The 25,266-nt window shown below is 39.7% G+C and overlaps 1 protein-coding gene across 1 annotated transcript in view; it reads left to right on the plus strand.

The window, feature by feature from the left end:
• Positions 1–7,848: 7,848 nt before the first annotated feature.
• AMMECR1 (AMMECR nuclear protein 1) overlaps positions 7,849–25,266 on the plus strand; it is a 71,991-nt gene continuing 54,573 nt past the window's right edge. Inside the window, exon 1 of the mRNA XM_040083956.2 lies at positions 7,849–8,020. Within this exon, the coding sequence (XP_039939890.2) occupies positions 7,849–8,020 (172 nt within the window). The remainder of the gene's footprint in view (positions 8,021–25,266) is intronic.

The raw sequence follows: 25,266 nt of genomic DNA on the forward strand, positions 1-25,266 counted from the left end.
CAGCTTTACTCAAACGTGCAGGCTTCCCAGAAGGGGCCTGTCAGGAGTTTTAAGCAACTACATGGATTGGGAGCAGACATAATAATGTAAAAAGTCTTTGGGCAGCACAATAAAGGACTGCAGCCCAGCCTTGAATGAGTGCTAAATTAGACTAAAAGATAAAATCTTATTAAGCCTGAGGGAACAGAGAGAGACCTGACTTCCATGTCCTTCCTTCTTCTGATGTACTGAGCATAACCCCAGCAAGAGAGAACTGTGCTTTTGGGTTTTCATTTCTCAGCCTGCTTAGCCTCTCATGTGCCCACAGGACAAAGGGGGAGAGTAACAGAGGGTTAATGGCTTCACTAGAGTTGACTGGTGTTAAAGCCAGGGCAGATGTGGGCTTTAATTGGAAAGCAGCTGCACATACATAAACCACAGCAATCTTAATCCAGAGAATGACAGCATGAACACAGACCTCTTGCAAAAGCACATACCTTTAATCTGCATCTGTCTGTGGTTTTAAGGGAAGGGTTTCAGCAGAATTCTATCCTCACAGGAGAGGAGCTCATAGGAAGGAGAAGGAAAAAGTGCATGTGTGAAAATCAGAAAAGAATAAAAATAGATCAAGTACCTCAGCCCCAAAAGAGAATATTAAGTTTTCCGTTACCTTTCACAGAATAGATCTCTCCCACTCTGAGCAAGGCTCCAGCTGTTCCCATGGCTTTCTCTTGAGCATTGATTATGCTGGACATCCTGTGAGCCCCCCACAAACTGGTAATTATATCTAGAATTGAGCCCTTTAGGAATTCAGGTACCCAATTTGCTAGGAATACCGCCGAGGAGGAGGAGGAAATCAAACATCAAATTCACTCTGCTAATTTTTACCATGGTCCACTGGGTCGAATGTGGAGGTTTCCTTGTTGGCAAGCAGCGCTGCTGGACAAGCCAGGTGCTGCACACTCCTTTCCCTGCAGGCAGCAGCAAAACCCAGTAGAAAAAGTGTGTTACCTGCCCAGACCCAGGAAGTCCATTAAGTCTGAGGGCCACAGGTTTGCTCAGTCTATGTACAAGGCTGTGCCCAGACAGGACAATGTCTGGCACTGCTCTGTACCCACAGAGGAGCGGGTGTTCACGGCTTGACCCATCATATGTGCTGCACATCCAAGTCTCAAGGGGTGCAGTGCAACGTTATCAGCTCCAGTCAGCTCTGAGAGTTTAAATGGATCTGAAGCTAGAGGCTGCTTAAGCTGAGGATTTTAATATCTCAACATGTACTACAGTAAAACATTTTCCTTTGTCTTGAGTGATGGTCCATAGGCAGTTTTACACTCCATGGATGCTCGCTATCCTTGGCTTTCCCACTCCACCAGTGCAGATTACTTGGATGAGAAGTCCCTGGTCCCCAAAAAGAAATACAGAAAAGGACAATCCTCAATCCTGTCAGGTGCTGCAGTAATTTCCTCACGTCCATATTATGCTGCAGCCACTTTTTGAAGTATCTTTTGTACAAAGCATGTTGAAGTGGGGAGTGATGTGAAGGTCAGATTTGTTTTGGAAAAGCCCAAAAGCTCTTTCTGCTGTTATTAGGAGAGCTGTGAGAAGGCCCAGTGGCAATGATATGTAGATAAACATCTGCATTCCTTACATACCACAATCATTTTTGCTTCAAGCAGAACTTCACACTTCCAGTGCTAAGCAGATTGTGTATGTGCCCATTAGACACCCAAATGCTCTCTCCCCATTTGGTGTCAGGTATCCATTTGATAATTTGCTTTTGCATTATGAAGAGCTATGACTGACTCTGTGATCCCCTAGATTTGTGAAAGCTCTCTTGCGTGCTGAGCAAACACTTCGTCCTTTTACAACACTGTATGAGCTGATTCTTTAGTCAAAAATATTCCACTACCGTAGGGTTGCTTTGCAGAGATCCTCAACTACTTTATGCACTGCCTACTTAAAAAATAAATAAAGATTGAATTTCATTCCTGAGCCCAGGATCCTCTTGCGCTATACAAACGTAAGTATTTAATTTGGCTTCCCTGTTTATGTTAGTTTGTTTTAGTTGCTCTGTGTCTCACTCAAACACAAGAATGCAATATAATTTGACTTACTCAGAACTGTGTTTTTGGCTGCTTTTTGCTTCACAGTAAAAAACCCCCTAGGTTTTAAAGAAGGTCTAAAAGTGTTTTTTGTTCTTTAGTTGTGAAACTAAAAACTAGACAAACAACCAAAAGAAATTTCATACCGAGAGCCTGCAAATAAAGGCATAGACTTAAAAAATGAACTGTGTGTAGTATTGGGGAAAGGAAGCAGATTGCCAGCCTGCAGAGACTGCTGCTCCCCCCTGCAGAAAGATGTTGGAGCTTAGAGCAGTGCAGTACACACTCCAAAACCCTCGTGCCAGCACGAGTTGGCTTATGGCAGGTACAGGGGAGAAGAGGACAAAGCTACACCCCAGTGATGGGGGGACTTTCCCTGGCAAGAGTTACTGTAACCCAAGAGATCTGGGAAGTACCAAAAAGCTGTTCCAGCTCCCACTGTAGGAAATGGGAGGAAATGGAGCAGCAGGCTGTAGGAGGAGCTGCCACAGGCCACAGGAGGTTGTCTCAGCACAGCAGCACCTCACACCCAAGCAGCAGGACTGACAGTCCCAGTCACTGAGTCACAGAGTCCATGAGGTTGGAAAAGACCTCCAAGATAATCCAGCTCAACCTTGGACTGATCGCTACTTTGCCATCTAGACCACGGCACTAAGTGCCATGTCCAGTTGTTTCTTGAGCACTCCAGGGATGGAGATTCCACCACCTTTCTGGGCAGCCCATTCCAATGCTTTAACAGCTCTTTGAATGAAGAAATTCCTCCTGATGTCCAACCTGAACCACTCTGGTGTGGTCAGAAGCCATGTCCTCTTGTGCTGTCACTTTCTACCTGGGAGAAGGAGCCAACCCCTCCCTGTTCACAACCTCCTTTCTCAGATCATCACGGATCTCAAAGGCATCAGCAGAGCTTAGAGATGCAGGGACAGCACCTGGGACAATACGGAAGAAGCTTGGTGGCTAGTGTTACTCCTGTTACAAACCCTGCCCTTCCCAGACACAGGGAGCACCCCTGAGAGCCAGCCCAGCTGAGGGAAGCTTGGGGCAGCCCTGTAGATGCTTCTGCCTATTTCTGTGAATTATGTTAAATGAATAACCACCAAACCAAAATAAATCTCCACAGGAGGCTGAAAGTAGCAGCATCCAGAGCAATTATAGTCAAATAATCAGAAGTAGCTCCCAATTTGGAGATTTTCTTAGCTTTTAGATGCCTGAGAAAGACGTACCACATAGAAGTATCATTTGCCATATTTTAAAACAGATTTTCTTATGCTGACTTCTATACCTCAAAGAGTTTTATCTAGCCATAAAAAGCTGAATAATTTTGCTGAAACGGCTGGAGTTCCAGATATTTACATTTTATAATAGTTTGCAAATTAAATTTTTTTCTAAAAGTATTTGAAATGAAAATTTATTCTAACTATTGTTCTAATGGTTGGTTGTTTATGAGCACTGTGCAAAAAACTGATTCCATATTCAGTTTTAAAATGCGTGTCCAGCAAGGATTACATTAGCAAAATAAGAAATAGTCAAAGAGGAGCAACATAATGCAGAGGCACACTCCTCTGAGATAGAATGCAAAGCAAACCCATGAGTAATAAATAAGTAATTGGTCACAAATTTTATACCATACAGTTTTCTCTTTCAGAGGCTAATACATAAATATTTTGCAGATGTCATCTACAGAGGGAGTGGAAAAATCTTGTAGTATATAAAATAAATTAGAAAACAGTTCTTAAAATCTCATCCTTTACTTATGTTAGCTGTTGCAACAGGAAGAGTGATCAAGTCAACCGTCCCTTACTTATGAGCAGCCAAAAGGAAACTGGAGAAATGTGGACACGTGAATGTTAACGTCACTGAGACAGAAATCAAAGTAGAAACGGGGGGGGGTTTAAATTAAATACTGATCATTAAGCTAAGAAGCCACTGATAGCCTTGAAAAGTACCCCACTTAAACTCAGAGAGGTGACACGCTCACAGACCTTAAGGTCTCACTCTTATTATTTATACCAGACTGCCCTCTAGCAACAAAACCCGGCACACAGCATTCATGAAGGGTTTTCTCAGAGCACAAGTTGTCTTTCCCTTTCAAAAAATATTTGCTGTTTGCCTCATCTGTGCTTTAATCTGCATCTTAAAGCTCTTATTTGGTAATTTTTCTCATTAGTTTAATAGCAACAGCAAAACTGGCTATTTAATTGCAATGGTTAAAGTTAAACATATTTGGAGACAGCAAGTGTTTTATAAAGAGAGACACTTGACTGACCCTCGCTCCATTAGACCACCTTGATCCCTGGTGTATTATCAGGGAATCTGGCTCCAGCTTTTTCTCACTCAGCGCCAGCTGCACTATGTGAAAAGCAGTCTGGTGCTGCTGGACTCCACATCTCCAGAATGCTGGGATGATCTCGTCACATTCCCTAGCACAGCTTTTACAAGACTGGAACTACAAACCCCCAGCAGAGGAGATCACATTCATGGGTCTGATACACCCCAACCCATTTTGCCTCTCCCACACCTTTTTCTCCGCACAATTGACGATCACTGTCTGCTGCTAACTCAATCTACCTGGAAATTAATATGCCAATAAAATACACAGTCATTGAAATAAATAAATTATTATTTTTAAGGGAAGTTATAAAACAAATAGTTATTGTTACTTTTTTTCTTTGATAAAATACATGAAAATTCCCAAGTCCTGCGCTGATGTTCAGGCCTAGGCTAGGAAGGCATTGCAGAGCACATTCACCTCCAAGCCACCCTGAAGGGAAGTCAGTAAGAGCTTAAGACAGGCTTCGAGACCTTTCCAAGTGCCTGACCTAAACTGGAGTTAAGGTTCCAGTCTCTAATTGTGTTGAAATCCACTGCAAAAGGGCTTCATTAAGAAAACCTTGCTCAAATTAAAAATAACCCAAACTGGCTCTATTCCTAAACTGGAAACATAATTAAATATTCTGATTAAATGGCTTCTGTGATTACAAACAATAAATAATCACAAGTTTTCTGCTAAAAGAAAGAAAAACAATTATTGGAGGAAGAGCACCAGCAATGCTGACAAAACAAAGGCGAGCTGGCAGCCACTGGGCTAAGGGAGGCTCTTCAACTACCTGCAAGACCAAATTGTTCTTTCAAATGATGCACAGATGGAAAGTTACAGCAAAGTAAATGTCAGACATCAATAGACAATAATTCAAAAAGCAAAGAACCTTGTATTTTACAGAGTATACTCCCTAAGGACTTAGCAAAATATCACTGCTGTCATACTGAGCTGAGGAAAGACTGAGGAAGACATCAGTCAGATGCATTTGATTGTCTGCTTCTCTCCCTGCCACTAGCCCAGGCTGAATTAGCTGCCACAGCTACAGCACCCACAGGCTGGGGACTGGAAATGGCCAAAGTCACCCACGTGTCCTCCTTCCCCTCTTTCCTTTCAGTGTCTTTTGTGGACAGCTGAGGTGGAGGGGTTACATCTGCCAGGATAGCACTTTGCACCAGAATATCTCAGCTGTGTGCTTGAGGAGGCTCTTGTGCTGCCCAAGTAGGACAGCAAGGTGATCATTCCATATCCAACATGAAATAAACATTTGAGGGGTCTCTGCTCAGAATTCTGTCACATTCTTTTTCTTTCACTTTTGCCCTATGCTATATTTAAGTCAAAAATACAAAACTATGCATTATCACACACATGTAATTTATGATCTAGACTCTCAGTGTTAATGAAATTCAACAATAACAAAGAGAGAATGGATCTGAATAATAAGTTCCTGATCAAGATGTAGTACTGCTTTATTGTGCCATTGTGTTGCATTAGCAACCTCTTCATATCAAGGAGAGACATAAAGTGTTTGAATTAATTACCTCATTTGCAGGGGGAGAAAAAGAATCACACTTTTTAATGCATACTTCATTCATCTGCTAACACACAGACACTAATGATAGTCTCATGCTGATATATCACTAGCAGTGCACCATACATGATGAGTTACCTACTAGCCATCATTACTACTGGATTTAGGTTCTATTAATTTATGAAAAAGGTGCCTACAAAGTCTTTTGCTTCAAAGACAGGAACAGGAGTTTTTAGAAGATTAGTAATCAGACTTCCTGCACTCACCGTGAAATTTATGTGATATATTTATAAATCAACGCTACATGTGTGTAAGGGCTTCCTGCCTGTTGTCTGAGATTGAATGCTGCAACGTGAGTCATAATTATCCAGGCCATAATTTATGATATTCTACATTTCCTTTTGGTCAGCAGAAGTATTTCAGAAAGGCCCTGCTGAGGTATAAATATAGATGAAATGACCAGCCTACTTCAGGGATTGTGTGCTCTTCTAGCTCCCAGGAAAACAGATCAAAAGATCTGATACTGGGCCTTTTTCCCCAAAGCACCTACAAAAGGAACCTTCACAGCTGGGCATTCTCAGCGGCCCTTGTACATGTGCAACTTAAATTTATTATTATTTATTGTCATAGGACAAAGGCTTAGAGATATAGATGAAATACATTCATGACATCTTCAAGATGAAGTGCTCAGACACTCTTAAGTACAGCTTTGTTGCATCAAGCACAGTCCTACCATAATGATTAAGTGATTACACACCATTATGTTTGAAGCACAGTAAATATTTTGTTCTCCCTATGAGTCCATTATTCTTTTGCACATATCAAAAAACTGATGTTAAACCAAAAGCTCATCCTGAATTAACGGTGATATTCAGCTCTTTTCTCAGCTGCACAATTACTTTCCAAAGAAGCAGCTTCTCATAATCCAGTCCCATGCGGCCTGAACCTAACCCAGTTACAGCACTGGAACCTTTTCCCTTTTCAGTGTCACCACAAAGAAAGCTGGGGACTAGCTCCTAGTCCACGCTCTGGCAGCTTTTATACTGCCCTAAATAGGTTACTGAGGATTACTTTTGGCACTGCTTGGGAAACAACTGATGTCAAGCCAATGTACCCTTCTTATTGCCAACTGCTTCTTGTTCTCTTCTAAATCAAGGAACCATTAAAAAGTGCTGGGGAGAAAGCTAAGGACTGGGCTAAAGCACAAGGGATCCTCAGGGAGCACTTACACACCAGAACAACCTAGAGTAGCTCCTGCAATTTGTTCTGGGCACCATATAGAGATGCCAGTGCCTTCTTCGAGGCTGTGCCAAACACTCCAGCAAATCTTGACATTTTGTCCTTAAGTCACTGTTTGCAGAAAAGTTCCTAAATGTTGTGTTTTCCTTCCCTCAAAACTTTTTCTGAAGTCCCTTTCACTCTGTGGGACCACAAACAGTTTAAAGTGAGTATTTAGCTTATACCCTATACCAGACTGAGCTTCCCAGAAGTCAGATCTGCAAAACATCAGCTTCCCTGACTGCTTTGAAATTTAGGAAATGGGGCACTGCTATAAAACATTATCACTACATTACAGGTGAAAGAAGAGGTTTTTGGATCATATTTCCTTTTCCATCTGTTACTGAAGAACTTTCTTCCATTGTGAACTCTTAAGGGTTAACTGGCTTTGCATGGAGGAGGGGGAAATCATAGGTCAGCTCATGTTCTGATATCAGTGAACTCACAAGTTACTCCTCAAGCATGTGGCTTCATCCTAGGTTCTTCCTGCCAGCAATTTCTCACTTTAATCATACACCCACAGCAACCCAGATCTTTAAATTCAGCAATTCTTTCTCAGGTTTCAGCAAGTCATTGGCAGCCTGAGCTATTTTTGGGATATTTTCTCTACTGCAGATGCAGCTTAGGAAAACGCAGGGAGCATGCTAAAGACCTGCAGCTATTTGCCTTGTACAATTTGCTCATTTCTCTTTATTTCTCTGTTTTCCTGCACTCATCACTTAAAGGACAATCTTTCTTGCAAACAAAATCCCTGGAGCCTGATTAGAGGGACTGAAGGCTCCCAGACACGGATTGCCTGCCAGCCCCAGCACGGTAAGGACGTGGACACTTTTGGCTAGCCTTGCATTGCAGCTTTTGAAGCTTTGCTGAATGTTTATTTGTGTCCATCGCTTCCAAATCAACACTGCTGGCATGGCAGGCAGTCTCCAGCTCCTGGTCTCCATTTTCACTCCCTAAAATCCTCAGCACTTGTAAGTAACACATTTATACTCACTGTGTCTTTGTGTGTTCTAGAAATCAATGACTGACACTAATTTTGATCAGTTCCAGGGGTTGGGGACTTTTCTTTACATTTTACTATCTTTTGGACATCTATAATGTGCAATCGTGATTGAAACTGTGGATATTTTATTGCCTGATCTTCCCTGTTGAAGGTATACTGTTAATTTTGTTACTTAGCTCAGCAAATTATTCAAATCAGGGAATGGTTTTATGCACTGTAGATGGAAATGTTATAAAAAAGCCCTGCTCCTGCTGATTTACAGTTTTCTCCATTGCCTTCCTGTCTTGTGTTCTGGCTCTGCTTTAATACCTTGAGGCTGTCACAGAGCAGTACACTAACACTACAAAGGGATTGACAGCATAAAACCAATGCAGCAGGCAGAGCTGGACTAAAAATTACTAGATTTTATCGTGCAGTTATTTTATTTGCTCACAGAAATGCACCAAGTAACCTCTGCAAGAATGGTGACATTTCAATTTATTAAAGTACTTTCAATTTAGTAGATTTAGGATCAGGCTCTGAAGGTGGTATTTTTATTTCTGAAAGTCTCTTCATTTTGAGGCAATTTCTATGGTATTGTCAACGTTGCTTTGAACATAAGGCAGAAATCTGAGCCTGGCTCTCTCATGCAGCTGGTGAGTCTGCCCAGTTTCACTGAAATCACTGATACTAAGTTAGCTGAATGATAAATAGGCATCAATCCTTAGTTCAATTTTATACCAAATCCCAAATGTTAATGCTCAGGTTGCTTGAAATCTTGAGACTCAGCACATTTCCTGGACACCACAGGAAGAAAGATGTGTTTTACTAAAAGTTAGTTTACTGTTAACAGCAGAACTGTTACATCTTTAGAAAAGTTACTGAGCACACATGTAAAGCTAGATCACACATTTTGCTCTCAAAAAAAAAACCCCAGTGTTGCTCTCAGCACCAACAGAAGTCAGATGAAGGAAGCTTTTCCAACAGGGCAGGTCTGTCAGAACGGAGTGTTTTGGGAAGTCAGTGAGATAAACCCAATACAGGGATTATACCTGTACAAGTGGTGCTTGTTTGGGCTCATTTTTGAAAATGTTGTCCCAAATGGTGCCACTGATAAAAATTAAAAAGGCAATGCATGCTGTCACAAGATGTGCAGAAAGGAAATAATCTGAATAATGAAAAAACAGATGACAGATATAACTGATTATTTTCAAAACAAACTGTTGCATACAGGACCTCTCTGGAAATGGGAAACCTTGTCTTTGTTAGAGGAGGAATATGAACCATGGAAATTAGCAACTCTCCAGACTTTCCAACTGAGCATACACTGATATCATGTTAATACACTCATTTTTGGTGTGCAGATATACTAAATCAGCCACACATGAGATACTGAAGATTAATTGACTCTGTAAATGAAATTATTTATAATTCAGCAGCACTCCATAGCTCATACTTGATGATCCCTGCCTAGAAACCAGAATATAAAAGGGGCTAACGGATATCAATAATGGCAATGGCTAAAGTGGATGTAAAGTAAAACTTGTTCTAGAGTGAGAACACGAGTCAAAAACTTGATTATTCCTCAGAAAATCACAGAAGTGGGCCCCTTTAATTTTAGCGAGATCCTCAGATACACACTAAACCTGCAATAAGATACTGAGCACGAACACAGCCCTGGTAATTGGCCAGCTATATTCCATTCAGCTTACTTGGGTTTTTAAAGTTCACACTTGACAATTTTAGCTTAAAAATCAGTTTAGAAAAGGTTAATTGGTCCTGTACTACTCTGCAATTGGCTAGACTAAAAGCACCCATAGTTTCAGTGGCTCCATTGACTTGTAGTAAGTTACTACACTGCAACAACCTGATCAGATGGCTGAGCCCTTCATTAAAATTGAAGGGACAGTTTTATTTTTCCTGGCTGTCACTTTGCACCAGATTAATTCTATTAATTCCAGTTGAGGGAGTGTGTTGAAAGAGGAATCATCAACAAAAAGTGAATCGCGAAAATTCTTCAAGGACTGGGTCTGAATTTTAATAGTCATACAGAGCAGGGCTCTGCAACAAAAACCTGACAAATTTAGTGGTGTGCTGGTGTTTGTTGTGAGGCAGCATCAGTTTAGAGAAGGAATAACACAGAACTGCAGAAATAAGAGAAAATGTAGTGGGAAATGAAGGTCTCATGGGAGGAATAAGCAAACAAGGGGGCAGCCAAGGCTGCAGAGCTGTGTGTGAGGAGGCAGGAGGCACAACACTCAGGGAGCCCAGGCGGCTGGGCATTGCCTTCCCATTCCCATTCCCAGTAGCTGTTGAGCCCCGGCAGCACCAGCACCCCCCAGCCCTCTCCCAGATGGCAACAGCAGGAGGAAGATGCTCTGCAGCCTCTTTCTCTTGGATCCTCCCATCTCCATTTCTTCCCACATCCTCCCACAGCTGGAGCAGGCCTTGGTCCACCTCTGGATCTCATTTCAACCTAAACCTCAGCCTGACAACCGTTAGAGAAGCACCAGGAGGTGCTAGCAAAGACACCTAGAAGTTATATTTATACTTGAACGTCCAAGTCACTGACAGATACTAATGATATACAGCAACTCCTAACTCCAATTTCTGCAATTTACTATGCAATGTCTTTTCCTCTGCCACATCCTGTTAGTAACTGAAGCCACTAACTTCATCCAAAGCTAGATAAAACATACAAACTCAAAGAATATAATATATCAATGTGGGAATGGCCTACTAAATGTAAATCCTGCTTTTAACAAGGATAGCAAATGCAAGTAAAATTTGGCTCTCATTAACACTGGCTCACATTTATCCCTAAACCTTTTATGTTATGACTGTCTTTTTTGATGCCAAACACAGTATTAGTCTGTCAGTACTCAAAAGTTGAAAGTAAACAAATCATTTTTGTTTGGCAAAGAAAAAACAGAAGGTCTCAGGAGGGAGGAAGGAAAGAGATTATTATCCCTAAGAATGAAAAAGCTTTCAGATAAGATATTGATCCAGTCACATTTATGCCTAATAATTACACCATTTTAGAGTTAGATGGAAACAAACAATACCTCAGCCTTGCAGAGCATGCTGACATCACATGGCCCCAGTTTTAGTTCTTTAATGTAGTTTGTCTGGGCTGGTGTTATTAATAGACACACTAAAATGGGAACTTCGCCCTGGCTCAGCTTTGACTCACTGCATGGCCTTGGGCATCACATAACCTCTGTCTCCAGTTCTCTAGCTGCATAATGCATTTGTCTATCTAGTGACTTTGCAGAGTCATGGGGCAAATAAATGAGTCACTTCACAGAATTGTTAAATTGAAATACACTGGCTTCTCCTCTGCACTTTTATAATAGACTTCCTGAATTTTAACATAAGCTTGCCTTTTTCATAAAGGCAAACAAAGTGTTTAAATAAACAGAAAGAACTATTTAGCATTTCCAAATTAAAACCTCCTTGAACTAAAAGAATGGGACCACAGCCACATAAGACAGCTTGTCATCTTGAAACCCAAAATACCTTCATCTGATGCTTTTTATAAAGCTCTTTACTGTCCAGGGGAGAGGGAAGAAAGAAGGAAGCCTAATTTTGCACCATGCACAGAAATAGCAGATTACATGGTTAGTAAAATCAGCACTGCAAAGTATGGTCTGGGCATAACATATGGAAGAATTTGTCAACCAATCTCCATTGTTACACTGGCAGTGAAAAGAGCTGGATCTTTTTTTGAATCTAAACTGGCTCTGAGTGCAAGAGACTCATATTCATTTGACTGCACCAGAAGATACAAATCCTCTGTGCGGCTGACTTGCCCAAAGATAATCAAGTTAGTTATACACTTAGTTAATTTGTTTCTTGCTGTCCATTGAAACTAATCCAATTTTCTCAAGCAAATAACTCCTCTGTTGCAAGTCTAACCCTCTGTGCCTTAAGGAGAGGAAAACCCCTTCTGTCAAGGCAGCCCCTGAGGGGACCTAAGGCATTGACATGCAGTACTAAAATGTGCATTTGTTTGTACCAGGAGCCCAACCTAGATACAGAACTGAATTACAGAGTCATCTGGCATTGCTTTAAAATGCAAAGATGGACAAAGCAAGCACATTAATTATCAAAAGTTGAAAAGTTCACCACTGACTATTGCTCCAGTGGATGCTGCAGCTTTACAAAGCCCAGACATCCAGGGAACTGAGGCCTCGTTAGGTACCAGCAATTGTATCTTTCCAGGTGGTGCTCTTGGATGCCCACTCATCCATTGCTGTCTTACTTTTTCTTCTGATTTGGTTAAGTCGTTGTTTGGATTAGGGTTGATATCAAAATAAAGGAATATTTATAATCCTGGGATACATGAGGCATATGCTGACCAGTGTTGCTGTACTAAGCAAGCACTGAGTTGTTCCCAAAGTTAATCCCTTTCAGCTCTGCTAACCAGGAGCATGGATTTTGTGATAGCACAGCTACCAGAGAATGGTAAATGTCATTATATTGCTAAATATATCACTACAGAACAGTAAGAAAAAATAATATATTGCCCAAATATATGTAGATATGTTTGTATGCACAATAGGTTCCTGGTCTTGAAAGTACCTTGCCCATTCCACTAGAAAAAAAAGAATTTAGAGCTCTAACCTAATTCATAGCTTGTGTCCTCAAGGAACATGGCAACAGGACAAAGAATAAAAAACAAAAAACAAAATTCTAAAGCTGATCTCATCACTAATAATGACAATTATTATGACAGAACTACAAATTTATGATAGATCTAGTCTGACAATGCTATTTTAGGACAGCAGGTAAAACGAGGATGCAAAAAATCCAAGGTCTAATTCATTCCCAGTGTAAATTGGCAGCATCCCCTTTGACTTCAATGAGATATTTACTTGTTCACTCCAGATCTAATTTTTAGTGAGCATCTTCCCAATATTTATGATTGAGTTGCACCAGCCTAAAAAGTACTTACTTTTCAACCCAAAGCAAGAACATCCAGAGAGCTGGGGAAAGGTATATTTTCATATAAGGGTCTTCATTTAGATAGCATATTTAGATTTACTTTCACTAGAGGAACTTTCCCATATAAAGAGAAAAATTATTAAGAAAAAATTAACAAGCTCCAGAGGCACAGCAACAAAAGCCAGTCTAAGACATCTATGTGGGTCTTTTATGTCTAGATAAGCAAAAAGCAACACCCAAGGAGAAAATAGAATGAATCATTGAATTAGAGAATAATGAGAAATAATTAACAAGCAGATTACATGTAGATACATGTAATCTGCTTGTATTGTTTATACAACAATAATAAATTCAAACATTAAATCAGAAGGATGCTTCTACTTTATTGTTTTGCAGAAAAGGGGATTTTTGTTTTCATTGTGCCAAAGCTATTTGAGAGTTTCAACACAGCAAATCTTGCTGAGGAAGAGAAATTTTGAGTTGTGCTAAGTGAAACGCTTGAGTCATGTTAGTGTGTAAATTGCAGTAAAACACAAAGAGATACTCCATCCTTCTGCATCCCAAATGGTACCAGCAATGGGGCCAGAGGATCAGTTCTAGCCAAAAGTCAACCCACAGAATATTCTTGATTCTGGAGAAAATGCTTCACCATAGGTTGGACTGTGATGATAAAGTATATATTTAAATTCTTTACTGTATTACCAGAGGGATTTGCCACAGCGTAGCCCTGAAGTAAAAATGAAGAGAGAACTGAGTGGTCCATTACATCTTCTCAGAAGACAAAACAGTGAATCATTTATAATAAGTTCAATCAGAAAACCCACTGGTTTTAAAGCTTATCTATAAATACATTTTTAAAGTGGTTATTGATTTACTATTTAATGATGGTTGGTTAAAAGATGAGGTTGCCCAAGATCTGTATCCATTGCTATTAAAGGGTAAGTGTCGAGGACCTGTGGATGGGTGCCGTTTATTGACTTCCACATATTGCATAAATATCATGGCCACGTGTCATTGACTCAGGTCAGGGTGTGTTGCTCAAAACTCTGTACAAATGTCAAGCAAGCAAAATTCCTGGTTCAGTATTTTATATATTAAAATATAAAAAAGAAGTACCAGATTTATAAAAGCATGGGACTTGAAGGCACTTTCTGAGCTGCCGGGTTACTTTCAATATTGACCAATTAAATTTTCATCCAGGTTAACCACGGCTTCACATCGACAAGGAAAGAAATTAACTGGGCTCCATTGTGGGAATGGCACTGCGAGCTTTTGCCACTAGAGTGTGTCAAGGCATTTGTGAGGAATAAACCTCTTCACAGGCTGTATCATTCAATTCCAGCTATTACCAGAGCCCTGGACAAAGACAAGGAGCTTGAATGTACCATTTTCCTGATTTCCTGCTTGACTGCTAGAACTTGTCTTAAAGACTATACTACTAAGAAAAGGTCTGACCTCATTAGTCTGCTTATGCTGCGCACAGGGATTTTCATATGGATACTGAACACAGGCAACCAGAAACAGCCCAGCCAATTTTAGGATCCATTACACTGTGCCTGTGTGTTCAGTTCAATGTCAATGAAACATCCCTTCCAGGCTAAAAACTCTTACTTTGATGCAGTATAATAACCCTGCTATTTTGTATTGAAAAGTCAGCACAGCCAGTCAATGTATGTAAATCTGTCCTTTCCTACTTCTCTCTCTGCTGGATGTCTGCAGTTGCAGTAAAACTGGGGGGGATAGGGAGATGGGGGAGGAGAGCCCACGTACCTATACAAAAACTGCTGAAAATCTGAAAATATACTGAAAAATCTGTGCTGAGAATAGAGATGCTCCAGCGTATTTAAAAAATCAGTTTGAAGAGAAATTATAAAAGCCCCTCTCTTTGATAGTAAAAAAAAAAATCAGTTAAAATTAGAAATGCGTAGGCATAAAGCATTTCCAGGATCAAACAGAGTATGTTGAAATGTACACATTTGGTAGCATTAAAAAATCAGGATCTGCCTCCATACTTTTCTGAATCAAGGCTTGCCCCCTTCCTCTGTAAAACTGCACTGACAGCACTCCCTCTCTTTTTGCTCACTTTTCTCTCTTCAGACTGCAAACTCTTATTAGCTCTTTTGACCACAGAAGTTTTTACTAAAAGTTTTTCACTGTCCATAATGTCACCTCCATGCTGACGATTTTAGCTACTAGAACAACTCTAAAAACTTTCCTTTAAAAGACATTAAAAACAAATCAAAAAACATCCAAACAACAACCTGCAAGAGACAGGAATCCTGTCTGTAGTCATTCGCACGCTCAAGTAATATTGTGGAGACACTTAGCAGCACTTGATTTCACCAACTGCTTTACTTCTCCCAGGAAAGGTCTGATAAGCCTTTCTTGGAGAGACTGCAGCAGCTTTCTGAGCTTCCAAAGGCTGACACTTAGAGTGACAATGATGACTGAGCAAAACAGGTTCTGAAATCCCTAAACATTCACCCATATAGGGCCAATGAGAGAAGAGCCACAGAGCAGAAGATTCTGCCTTTGAATTGCCCAGAGCAGCCTGAGAAAATGAGTCTGATAGGGCATCTGGAGTTCTCAGCACCTGCTCTGTAACTTCAGATGAAAAATTTCAACATCATATCTATTTGAAATGAACTCATGGCTGACAAGAGAACAAGGAACAGGAAAGAAAGGAAGAGGAACACAAAGTAGAATGGAAAGATCTGTGACCAGGTCTCTCTTATTCAGTGTATGCCGAGCTAATGGTACCTCATGCAGGTATCCCACAATCACACTAGAATTAAGAGATCCTGCTTTTCATGAACAGCCTGCTGAAATCACAGATCCCTACCCACTGTATTTTTGTCCCAAAGAATCAGAGCAGAGTGCAGGCAGAGCATGCAGCAAGGCTCGAGATCCAGCACTGGTGCAGTACAGGAAGGAGCTAACAATCACCTGAAAACACACAGGTCACCTGGAAACTCCCAGGACAGTGTCTTGTGAAGATGGCATAAACAGAATTGAGAAAGTGAAGTTCCTTCCAGTTCAATAACAAAATGAAAATGTCAGAAAGAAGGGAGCACAAATCCCAGTTCATACAGAATGCACAATGATTTTTTTTTTTTTTTTTAACAAAATAAAAAACCAGTAATTTCCATTTGGGGTAAATCTGAAATATCACATCTAATTAAAAATAAAATGTTTTGTGAGTTTTTTTAAAACCACACAAATTTTCAATTTTCCAAGTGGAAAGTGGTATTTCTGTTTCAAAAGATGAAAAATTTAATTTTCAATGTGTTAAGATATTTCCTTTAAAAACTAAGAGAAGTTTTCATATTTTTCCTATTATTGCAGTTGATACAATTTTGGTTCAACGTAATCACAAGAACAGTCCCAGTCCTTTCAAACCTCTGTTATTGTAAGAATTTAAAAGTCATTCAAAATTTTTGTCCACCTCTATTCATAAATTCAAGCAACATTTTGGCACTAAAATCTTGGGACAGGAAATACTCAAGAGCCTTTCTAAAATACCTTTCCATTTCCCACCACAGTGTCCCTATCTGATATTCCTCGTATCCTCGTGCAGCAATAGCTCCACCTTCACTGTGGCCGTCCCTGGTGAAATGCTTTCTAGAATTAGAGTGTGAAAGTTGGAAAGTGAACTTGCCGCTTTTATAGAGAGGGGAGAACATCCAGGAGAAGGTATTGAAATTATCTCCGGAGGCAGAAGGAAGTTGATTTATGTCAGGGATTATTTTTATCTCTCCAGTCAACTAGAAGTTATGCAGCAAAGGCTGCACAGGCACAGCCGTGCAGCACTGCAGGCTCGGACAGGGGCGAGGAGAACGCCAGCGCAGCAGCAGCTGCAGCTCTGCCCTTGGCACGGCTCAAGGGAAGGGTTTCCCCAGCCAGGCTCCCGGGCCTGCCCTCTGCTCACACTGGCACCACACACGCCACTCTGCAGCACTTGGACAGGGCACACCGGGCTCCACTCGCCGATTGCCACAGGAATTCCGGAGATGGCTGCGTTTGGCTCCTGCAGCTACAGCTGGGCTTACTGAGGAGGGGAAAATGGGATGGCTATGATGGATGTGTGCCCCATTCTGCCTCTAAACAGCTCTAATCTGTGCTGAGAGCAGCTTATTTGAGCCATGGACACCTGGGACCCTTCTCCTTCCTTTTTTTGATCTGGCTCTGACACAGAAGTGAATATATTCCTGCATGCCTGAGACCTCAATCCAAAGTGCATAACCGGTCCATTGATTTCAGAAATCCTTGTGTAGAACCCCAACCAAATATCCCTGCAGAATGTCATCAGGAAAACAAAGCAAGCCCTCACAACTGTGAAATTACCTCTGGAAGAGAAAGGTCTATTTCATCAAGATATTTTTCTCTGAAAAAGGCAGCATATTTACTGAGTTTTTAACATGTAGATACATGTATGCAGTCACCTGAAAGAACATCATCTAAAACATTACATCTCTGCATTTAATTTTCATGTGTAGGGAAGGAAAATGAGTAAAAAGTCTGAATAAATAAACTCTAGTGTTTAGAATAAAAAATTAGAGTTAATGCTTCCAGGCAACTGTTGTCATCATCATCGAGATGGCCACAGCACTCCAGAGTGCTTCTTTAAAAACTTCAGGGGGCCTCAAGTATCAGCACCTCATTACCTAAAATACTTTCTCTACACTGCAGTCCCATGTTATTTAAAAAGCCTTCCATACCTTTGCTGGGTTGCAGTCCTACAGACAGCCCCACACAGCTCTGGCTCTTCCTCTCCTTCTTCTCTCTTCATCTCCAGCTCACTGCTTGTCCCTGGCACAGGCACCTCTCCCTGTCTGTCCCTGGTACAATTTCTGACATTTTCTGTCCTTTAGCGTGGCCTCCTGCCCCTTCCTCCTCCCAGCACGAGGAGCAGACTCCAACTGACTCCAAGTGCCCACTGCAGCCCCGAATTCACTCTTTTATCCCCCACAGCTGTGAGGGCAAAGCTGCTCCCACTCCTGGGTAATTCACACAGCTGCCACCCATCAGGGGCACGATTGCCTTCAGCACTGCCACTGTCTGTTCTCCCACAGGCAACCTGCTATAATAAATAAATTGCTTGGATTTTAAATATTCTCTTGCGGTGTTTGAAATTAAAACATTGCACCACGTTTCCAGTGCTTGCCAGCAAGAACAAATTCATTATAAACTATGATAAAGCTACGTTTTCCTGTACCACTGGTGAACGAGCAGTGATGTGCAAGGTCATAAATAAGAAATGTAAATGAATTTGTATGTTAATAAATGTAATTATGTATCTAGCTGAATTTTAATCATCTAGTGAATTACAGAGGGAAAGAAACTAATTGGATTCTCTGTATCTTTTCTGTTGTGGCTACAAGTAGTGCACTGTACATTTCCTAGCACAGAAAAAGGACAATGCTGTGAACAAGGAAGGAATTCCATCCACAAGCCATCAAGCAGCTTGAACTTTATGATGAGCACCTTTTTATCCTTTTTCTTCTTTTAATTTTTCTAAGTAGAAATAATACATTTTAAGAGATACCTTTCCATCCTTTGGAAGGAGTAAAACTGAGGATCAGCAAGATATGTTATAAAGAAAAGGTTAATTATCAAAATAGTAGCTGAAAGGAATAGTTTAGTCACGTACTTCAATCTCTTTAAAATTTCAAACAGTACATCTTCACAAGAGCTAAGAAGTGATTTTACCCTGTTTGATACAGTGTAGACATGCAGTGGATATATATGTTTTCCTAATAAACCTGTCTCTGAGTTCTTGACATTTTGAATCAGAGCAGCAAAAAGCACTGCATGGGGTAATGCAAAAATAAAAATAAATTTTAAAATTCTTTACATAAATATACAGTGTGTATATATATTACACTCACAAGATTTATTCCTTTCTTGGCATGAATGATTACGGCAACATTACTTGAAAGCAGAACAAAAAGCTTATAGCATATTACAGATATAATACATATAAATAAGGTTCTGTCAGTTAAAATCCTAAAATTCATATAACTCCTATATTATATTTGGTTATCTTTTTCTTTTATGAGAAGAATCTCTTATCATTCCTATGAGATAATGACATCTAATAAAGCAGATTAAATTTGCATAGCAGTTTGTAAGAAAGAGAACTATTTTTTAATCTCCATCTGACATAAACAAAGCTGATAATAGCAAACCTTCTGGTGAATAAATTATTAGCAATTACACCTAATTTGGGTACCATACTGTCAGAACATTTTGGCAATAGACAAATGTAATTTGAGTGAGGTTTGTCTCTAGCAGAAGGATAGCAGGCTGAGGTCACTTTAAACAAACGTGAAATGTTTGAAATGCAGTGTTATTAGTATTTCAATCACTGCCAATTGCATTTACTTGCTATCATTATTGATTCATAAAATTTAGAACAAGCAGGTTTTGCTATCTGCTTCAAGATACTATACCACACCACAAACTGAGCTAATTCAGATTAAGACTTGTCTTTTTGTAAGTACATTCTGAATCCTAGACTTTAATCTCTATAAATTATTCATATCTCCTCACGACTGTACTTGTTTCTTTTAAAAAATAATCTCGTATGGATTCACCCTTTCTTCTCAGAGATGGCTGTTCCTCTGATTCTCTTAGCCAGGACTCACCCATTCCTCCCTGCTCTGCACTTTTTTGGTTTGACAGCATTTTTCTCAAGCCCACAGCCTAGGTCTCTCATGGAGTCCACCTGATGGCAGACTGCAGCTTCAGACCTCCAAATGAAATAAAATATGAGCACATCTGATGTGGCTTTTTCCCCTCCTGATGAGTATGACAACACAGTCAATGGCAACACAACTGTGTTAGGCTTGGCTGCTGCTAAGGAGAAGGGAGCCTGGAAAAGTGTGGGAGCAATGTTACTTTAAAATCTGCATGTACGCAAGGTCTTTCATATATCTCCTTACCTGTACACTGAGAAAAGGAATATGGCATTATAATAACCAAAATACATCTCATATGGCATTATTTCTCTACTCCTTGGATAACCAAGGAGGACTACCCATGGGATCAGTGTTTATACAGAAGATAACTGTCTTCTTCATTCCATCAATGTTATTTAGATCAGTGTAAGATTTGGGGACACAAGAATTTTGCATCTCTTTGGTGCTGACAGCACTTACTTGGTCTGCTTCTCATCCTTTTTCTGTTTATGTCCTTGGTGCAGGAAGTACAAAGAAAAGGATTTTACTTATCCCTCTTCTCCTTCTCTGCAAGTTCTCTCTGATATTCTCTCGACTTTGTTCTCAGCATCTCTTATCTCTCTCTCTCTGCCTGGCAGAAAAGGCAACCTTTGGGACCCTGATGCTATTAGTGTCATCACAGGGCAGAGGTTTGATTCACGGGAGAGCTCCTTCCTGCCTGGCTCTGAGCTCCATGCTAATGTGACAGCCTGGCAAGTATTTAAGAATGTCACTTCTAGCAAAATAACTGTCCTGAATGGTATTTGTCATATATAAACCCACGTATCTATCAACAACAACAACAAAAAAAACCCCAACAAAATTCCGCTCTAATACATGTTTCAAATGAGATGCCCACAGGCACTTACAACATGAGTACATGTCAGTAGCCATATGTGCTGTAATCCTCCTCTTTATACATAGACCCAGCATAATCCTTTCATGCACATGTAGCTGATCTGTATTCTCTGCTTGGGAAGCAAGATTAATCTCAAACTTTCAGAATTAATTCAATGGCATTAACTAGCTTTCAAATCTTCATTATTTTGGCAACCAAGTAGTTAAACAATGTGGCAAATGACCAAACCATTTGTGGTATCACTTTGTTTCAGGTTCTTTAAAGATCTGCAGCTGAACCACAGCTCGGTACTTAATGCAGCGTTCTATCTTTTACGGGAATGTTACTTTTAAATGCTTAATAATTATGAATTCATTTGCCATTTCTTTTATAAGCAGGGGATCATAATGAACTCATCTGTTATTCATGTGAATGTCAAATGTGTTCCCACGGGAGTTTTATTCTAATTCACTATTAGTTAGTGGACTCATAAAATAAAATGTTATCCATTTTTTTACTCTGGACATGTAATGCTTGGTAATTGTTCATCAATGGGCAAGTGTAATATTTTTCTTTGATAACTTTCAGTTCTGATTTAACTAGAAAGAGAACTAATTTTAGAGTAAGGATACCTCTAGAAACAGAAGGAGATTTGAAAAGCTCTGAGCTTTCCATTTAAAATAGAATGAATGAGATTATCATAAGCTAGTATTTTAAAAAGTAGATGTATTATACTATAAGCATACATGCTTGAACTACATGGATTTAACATAACAAGACATATCCAATATATATTCTTTAACAATAGTTCAATGAAAGACATATTTCAGAATTCCACAACAGTTTTCAGGCAGCTGTTCTACTGCAATAGAAAATTTAAAGTGAGAGACTTACAGGTCATGGCAGAATCTGAATGTGATGACACTGGACAGCTGGACTTTGACCTGTGAAAACAACCACAAAGTAGGCAATAAAAACAGAGAATTAAAACACTAATGTTCATTTTTTTAAAGAGTCAAACACACAGGAATTTTTATTACATTATTTTCAGTAAATTGAGGAAAGGAACAACCACAATGACAAGGGGTTTTTTTGGAGCCCTGCTGGCTTTTTGCCACAGAGGGTAACACCTGCTCCTAACTAACATTCAATTTATATCAAGTCTCTTTTAAGACGATGTATTTAGTGATTTTAGCAGTTCATAGTGCCGAAGAACCATCACCTCTATGGCAAAACACTGGCATTTGTCAGCTTTTACTTTGCACAGAAAAAGAGAGAAGTGCAACAAAGTGACACAAGTGGTGATTTTATCAAACCAGAAAGGAGGATCAACATATCATTCAGGGCGACAGGTACAGATCAGAAGCTCTTGAAGATATAAGGGTAAGTAATTCAGGCATTGAGCATAAAAAATTCCGATAATTCTAGGGAGAAAAGGAAAAAAAAAAAATTACAGTTGATAAACAGCAATGTATTACAATACCAAAGATGGAAAAACACTTGAGTGCCCTGCTTGCATATTTTTAGAAGCTGCAACAGTCTACTAATGAACACTCTTTCAAACAATAGCCAAAATATTATATTAGGAGAAACTAAACCCATCCAATATCAAGTGACTAGATATTTCCACCTGGAACAATGGGAGTTCTCAGCCACCTTTAGATTCACAGATTCTTTAATAGAACTGAGAATGGTAAAGGGCAGCAGAAGGATTTGCTGAGTTTTCACTGCTCACAAAGATTAAAGGAAAAAGTTCTTCAGTCTCTGGAGAAAAGAACAGTATATCTCATTTCTCTGAAGGGACAGAGAGATGACAGCTTCAATGCTGTCTGAACAGTGTAAAACACCAGAGCAAGGGAGCATGAACCTGAGCTAAGAACTGGACATTTGTGGAAGGGAGGTGGAATTCCTTAACACCAAAAGCTAGATAACGTGAGCAAAAAGAGAGCAAAAGCAGCAGCCAGAAGAAATTGAATCACTTCACAAGAATAACACCTGGAAAAGGAAGCTCAACACAATCTCATATTAAAAGGAAGATGAGAATTTATGCCTGTTGGCTTCCTTACATGGGAGCATTGCTCTCATCCTCATCAATTAACATTGGAAATAATCAATTTGTATTGTTAGCATTCACCTCTTTTCTGAAATTGCTGCTCCTTGCATCAACTAAATTTATATGAAAGTTTCATTGTGATATTTTTAGAAGACATAAAAGCAAGGGTTGGCCCCTTGGGACGGCTAAAGGTTTAGTGCAACTCTTAGGAATAAGCAGGCTTGTAATTGTGATGTCCTGATCAGATTTTAATTTTTAGCAAAGCATCACCATGCATTTTATCTTCCTAATCCACTCATACACCTGAAAAATAATGATTAATTAATTTTAATTTTTTTTTTCCCTAATACACCTCAATTGTTGTGCCTATTTGTCTGTTGCTGAGGTTCATTAGTGGTGTTTTTGTAACAGCACTGGATAAACAGACACGGATATTGTTCTAATTAACTTTCAACTCTTAAAGCTCTGACTCTTCAGAATTGAGAAATGCTATCAATACAAAGGGAAACATTTTGTGAAGGAGATCAACTACAAACAGCCATGTCAAAAAATATATCCTAAGGCTTATTATTAACGTATCAGCTAGAATAAATCACTGTAGCTCTACTGACCTCAGTGAAGCCATGGTGAATTCATATTGAGAATAAGCTATATCTCCTTTTGTCACCGTACAATGGAAAAATACATTGAAAAAGGATAGGGTAAGGCATTAACATAATATGTGAGGAACACTGCAGCTCACAGAATTAGTTGGAAAGAATTCCATTAAAAAGCTACTACTAGTCTCACCTTCCATTTATTACAAGCGCTTTGAACTTTAGGTTTATAATTAAATAATTTTTCTGACTCCATTGACACACTTAAAGCTTTTATCTCTAGTTCAGACACTGTTCAGTCCTAGATTCAAATAACATTGTAGAATGCATGGTGAATTTTTGCTTTACTTGTTTGTTTTGGAGGGTTTATTTGGTGGGGTGTTTGCTTGTTTGTTTTGCTGTGGGTTTGTTTTGTTTTTGTTTTTTTTTAATGCCCAAACTAATGCCCAGTTTTGCACTGCAAGCTCAGATGGTTTAACTGGACCAAACTCTAAATTTACATTGGAGTTAAAAATGCCTGTAAAACAACGTGAATTTTAAAATAATACAGCTTGGATTCACAGTAAGGTAAAATTATAACATAGCCCAAAATATGAAAATTATAACATAGTCCAAAATATGAAACAGGGCCAGGATTCCAGTAAAATAACATGTGAGGGCCTTTTGTCTGCTGGCTGTTATCACATCCGGAGATGATTTTTTGTACAAGATTTTTTAGAAGACACTTCAATAGGGGTTTGATATATGGAACAATAGCAGGATATGGCCTCTAGCTGGTAGGAACAATTGCTGTTCTCAGACATGGGCAAGTTAACTTTCATTAACTTTGTTACATTTTGTGCACACTTGCTGGCCTAGATTCAGGGCTGCATCTAATTTCTCCTGGGGACAGCGGAGACACTGAGTGCAAGAGAAGAAGAGTAACAATTCTGTCTAAGCAGAATCCACTGAGGAAAACTCACACGAGCCCAAGAGTGGGATCGGCCAGTTTGGGAATAATGTGAGAAAGTAATACAGGCAAACCCATTTTCTTTCCCTTGGTACCTTGTAGGCTGCAGAGCAAGGGAAGAGTTGCCTACAGTGGCTCTACAATGGGTAGAAACTCCTCAGACCAAAGGAGTTTTCACCACGTAAATCTTCCAGTTTTATGGCAGGCCCATCCAAAACAGCTCTTTATGATGGGAAGATAGAAAGATAGAATTTAACCTCTGAATTTTGGAAGATGTACATGCAGACTTCTCTCTAGAATAGTAACTAACAACTCCATAGACATGCTAGCTGTTTATATCCTTCAAATTTTGAAGGAGTTTTTATTTTTTTAACTGATTATTTGTAGTATAATATTTCCTTCAGTTCTCCGAAAGTGGAATATTCTGTATTTTGGAAAGAGAACTTTCTGTTTTCCTTTCCTTCATTGCCTAGCTCTAACTCTTCTACAGTCCCAAGCGTAAATGAAATTCCTTCTCATTCAAGGCCCTTTATCTTTCTTTGACTGGTTTTCTTCACCTATTATTTAAAATTCAAATGTTTCTGTGATCTCTGACAGTTTTCCCATAAATATGTGAAATGCTGCTTTAGGCTGCATCTTCTAATTTTTCACCAGCACTGTTTAAGCTGCACAAGGCCATTAATTCTCAATTTTGTGTAGCCACTCCAAGAGGCCAACACAGATTTTTGTGCAGCCCTCTGATAAACCAGACTGGAGAACTGATTTGGCTGAAAAATAATTGAGGGAAAAGGGAGTTTTTAAACTTGATCTCCTGCCTCACATCTGCACAAACAGCTGCATGAGCACAACAGAATGGGTGGGACAGGAAAGGGAACAATTAGCTGAGGTAGAGCTGCTTAAACCAACATTAACTAGTCTTGCAGAAGTGCCCATGGAGCCAAACAGCCTAAATGTGCTATTTTAAGTACCCTTTGA

The sequence above is a fragment of the Hirundo rustica genome, chromosome 21 (genome assembly GCF_015227805.2).
Source record: "Hirundo rustica isolate bHirRus1 chromosome 21, bHirRus1.pri.v3, whole genome shotgun sequence".
Classification (NCBI taxonomy): Eukaryota; Metazoa; Chordata; class Aves; order Passeriformes; family Hirundinidae; genus Hirundo; species Hirundo rustica.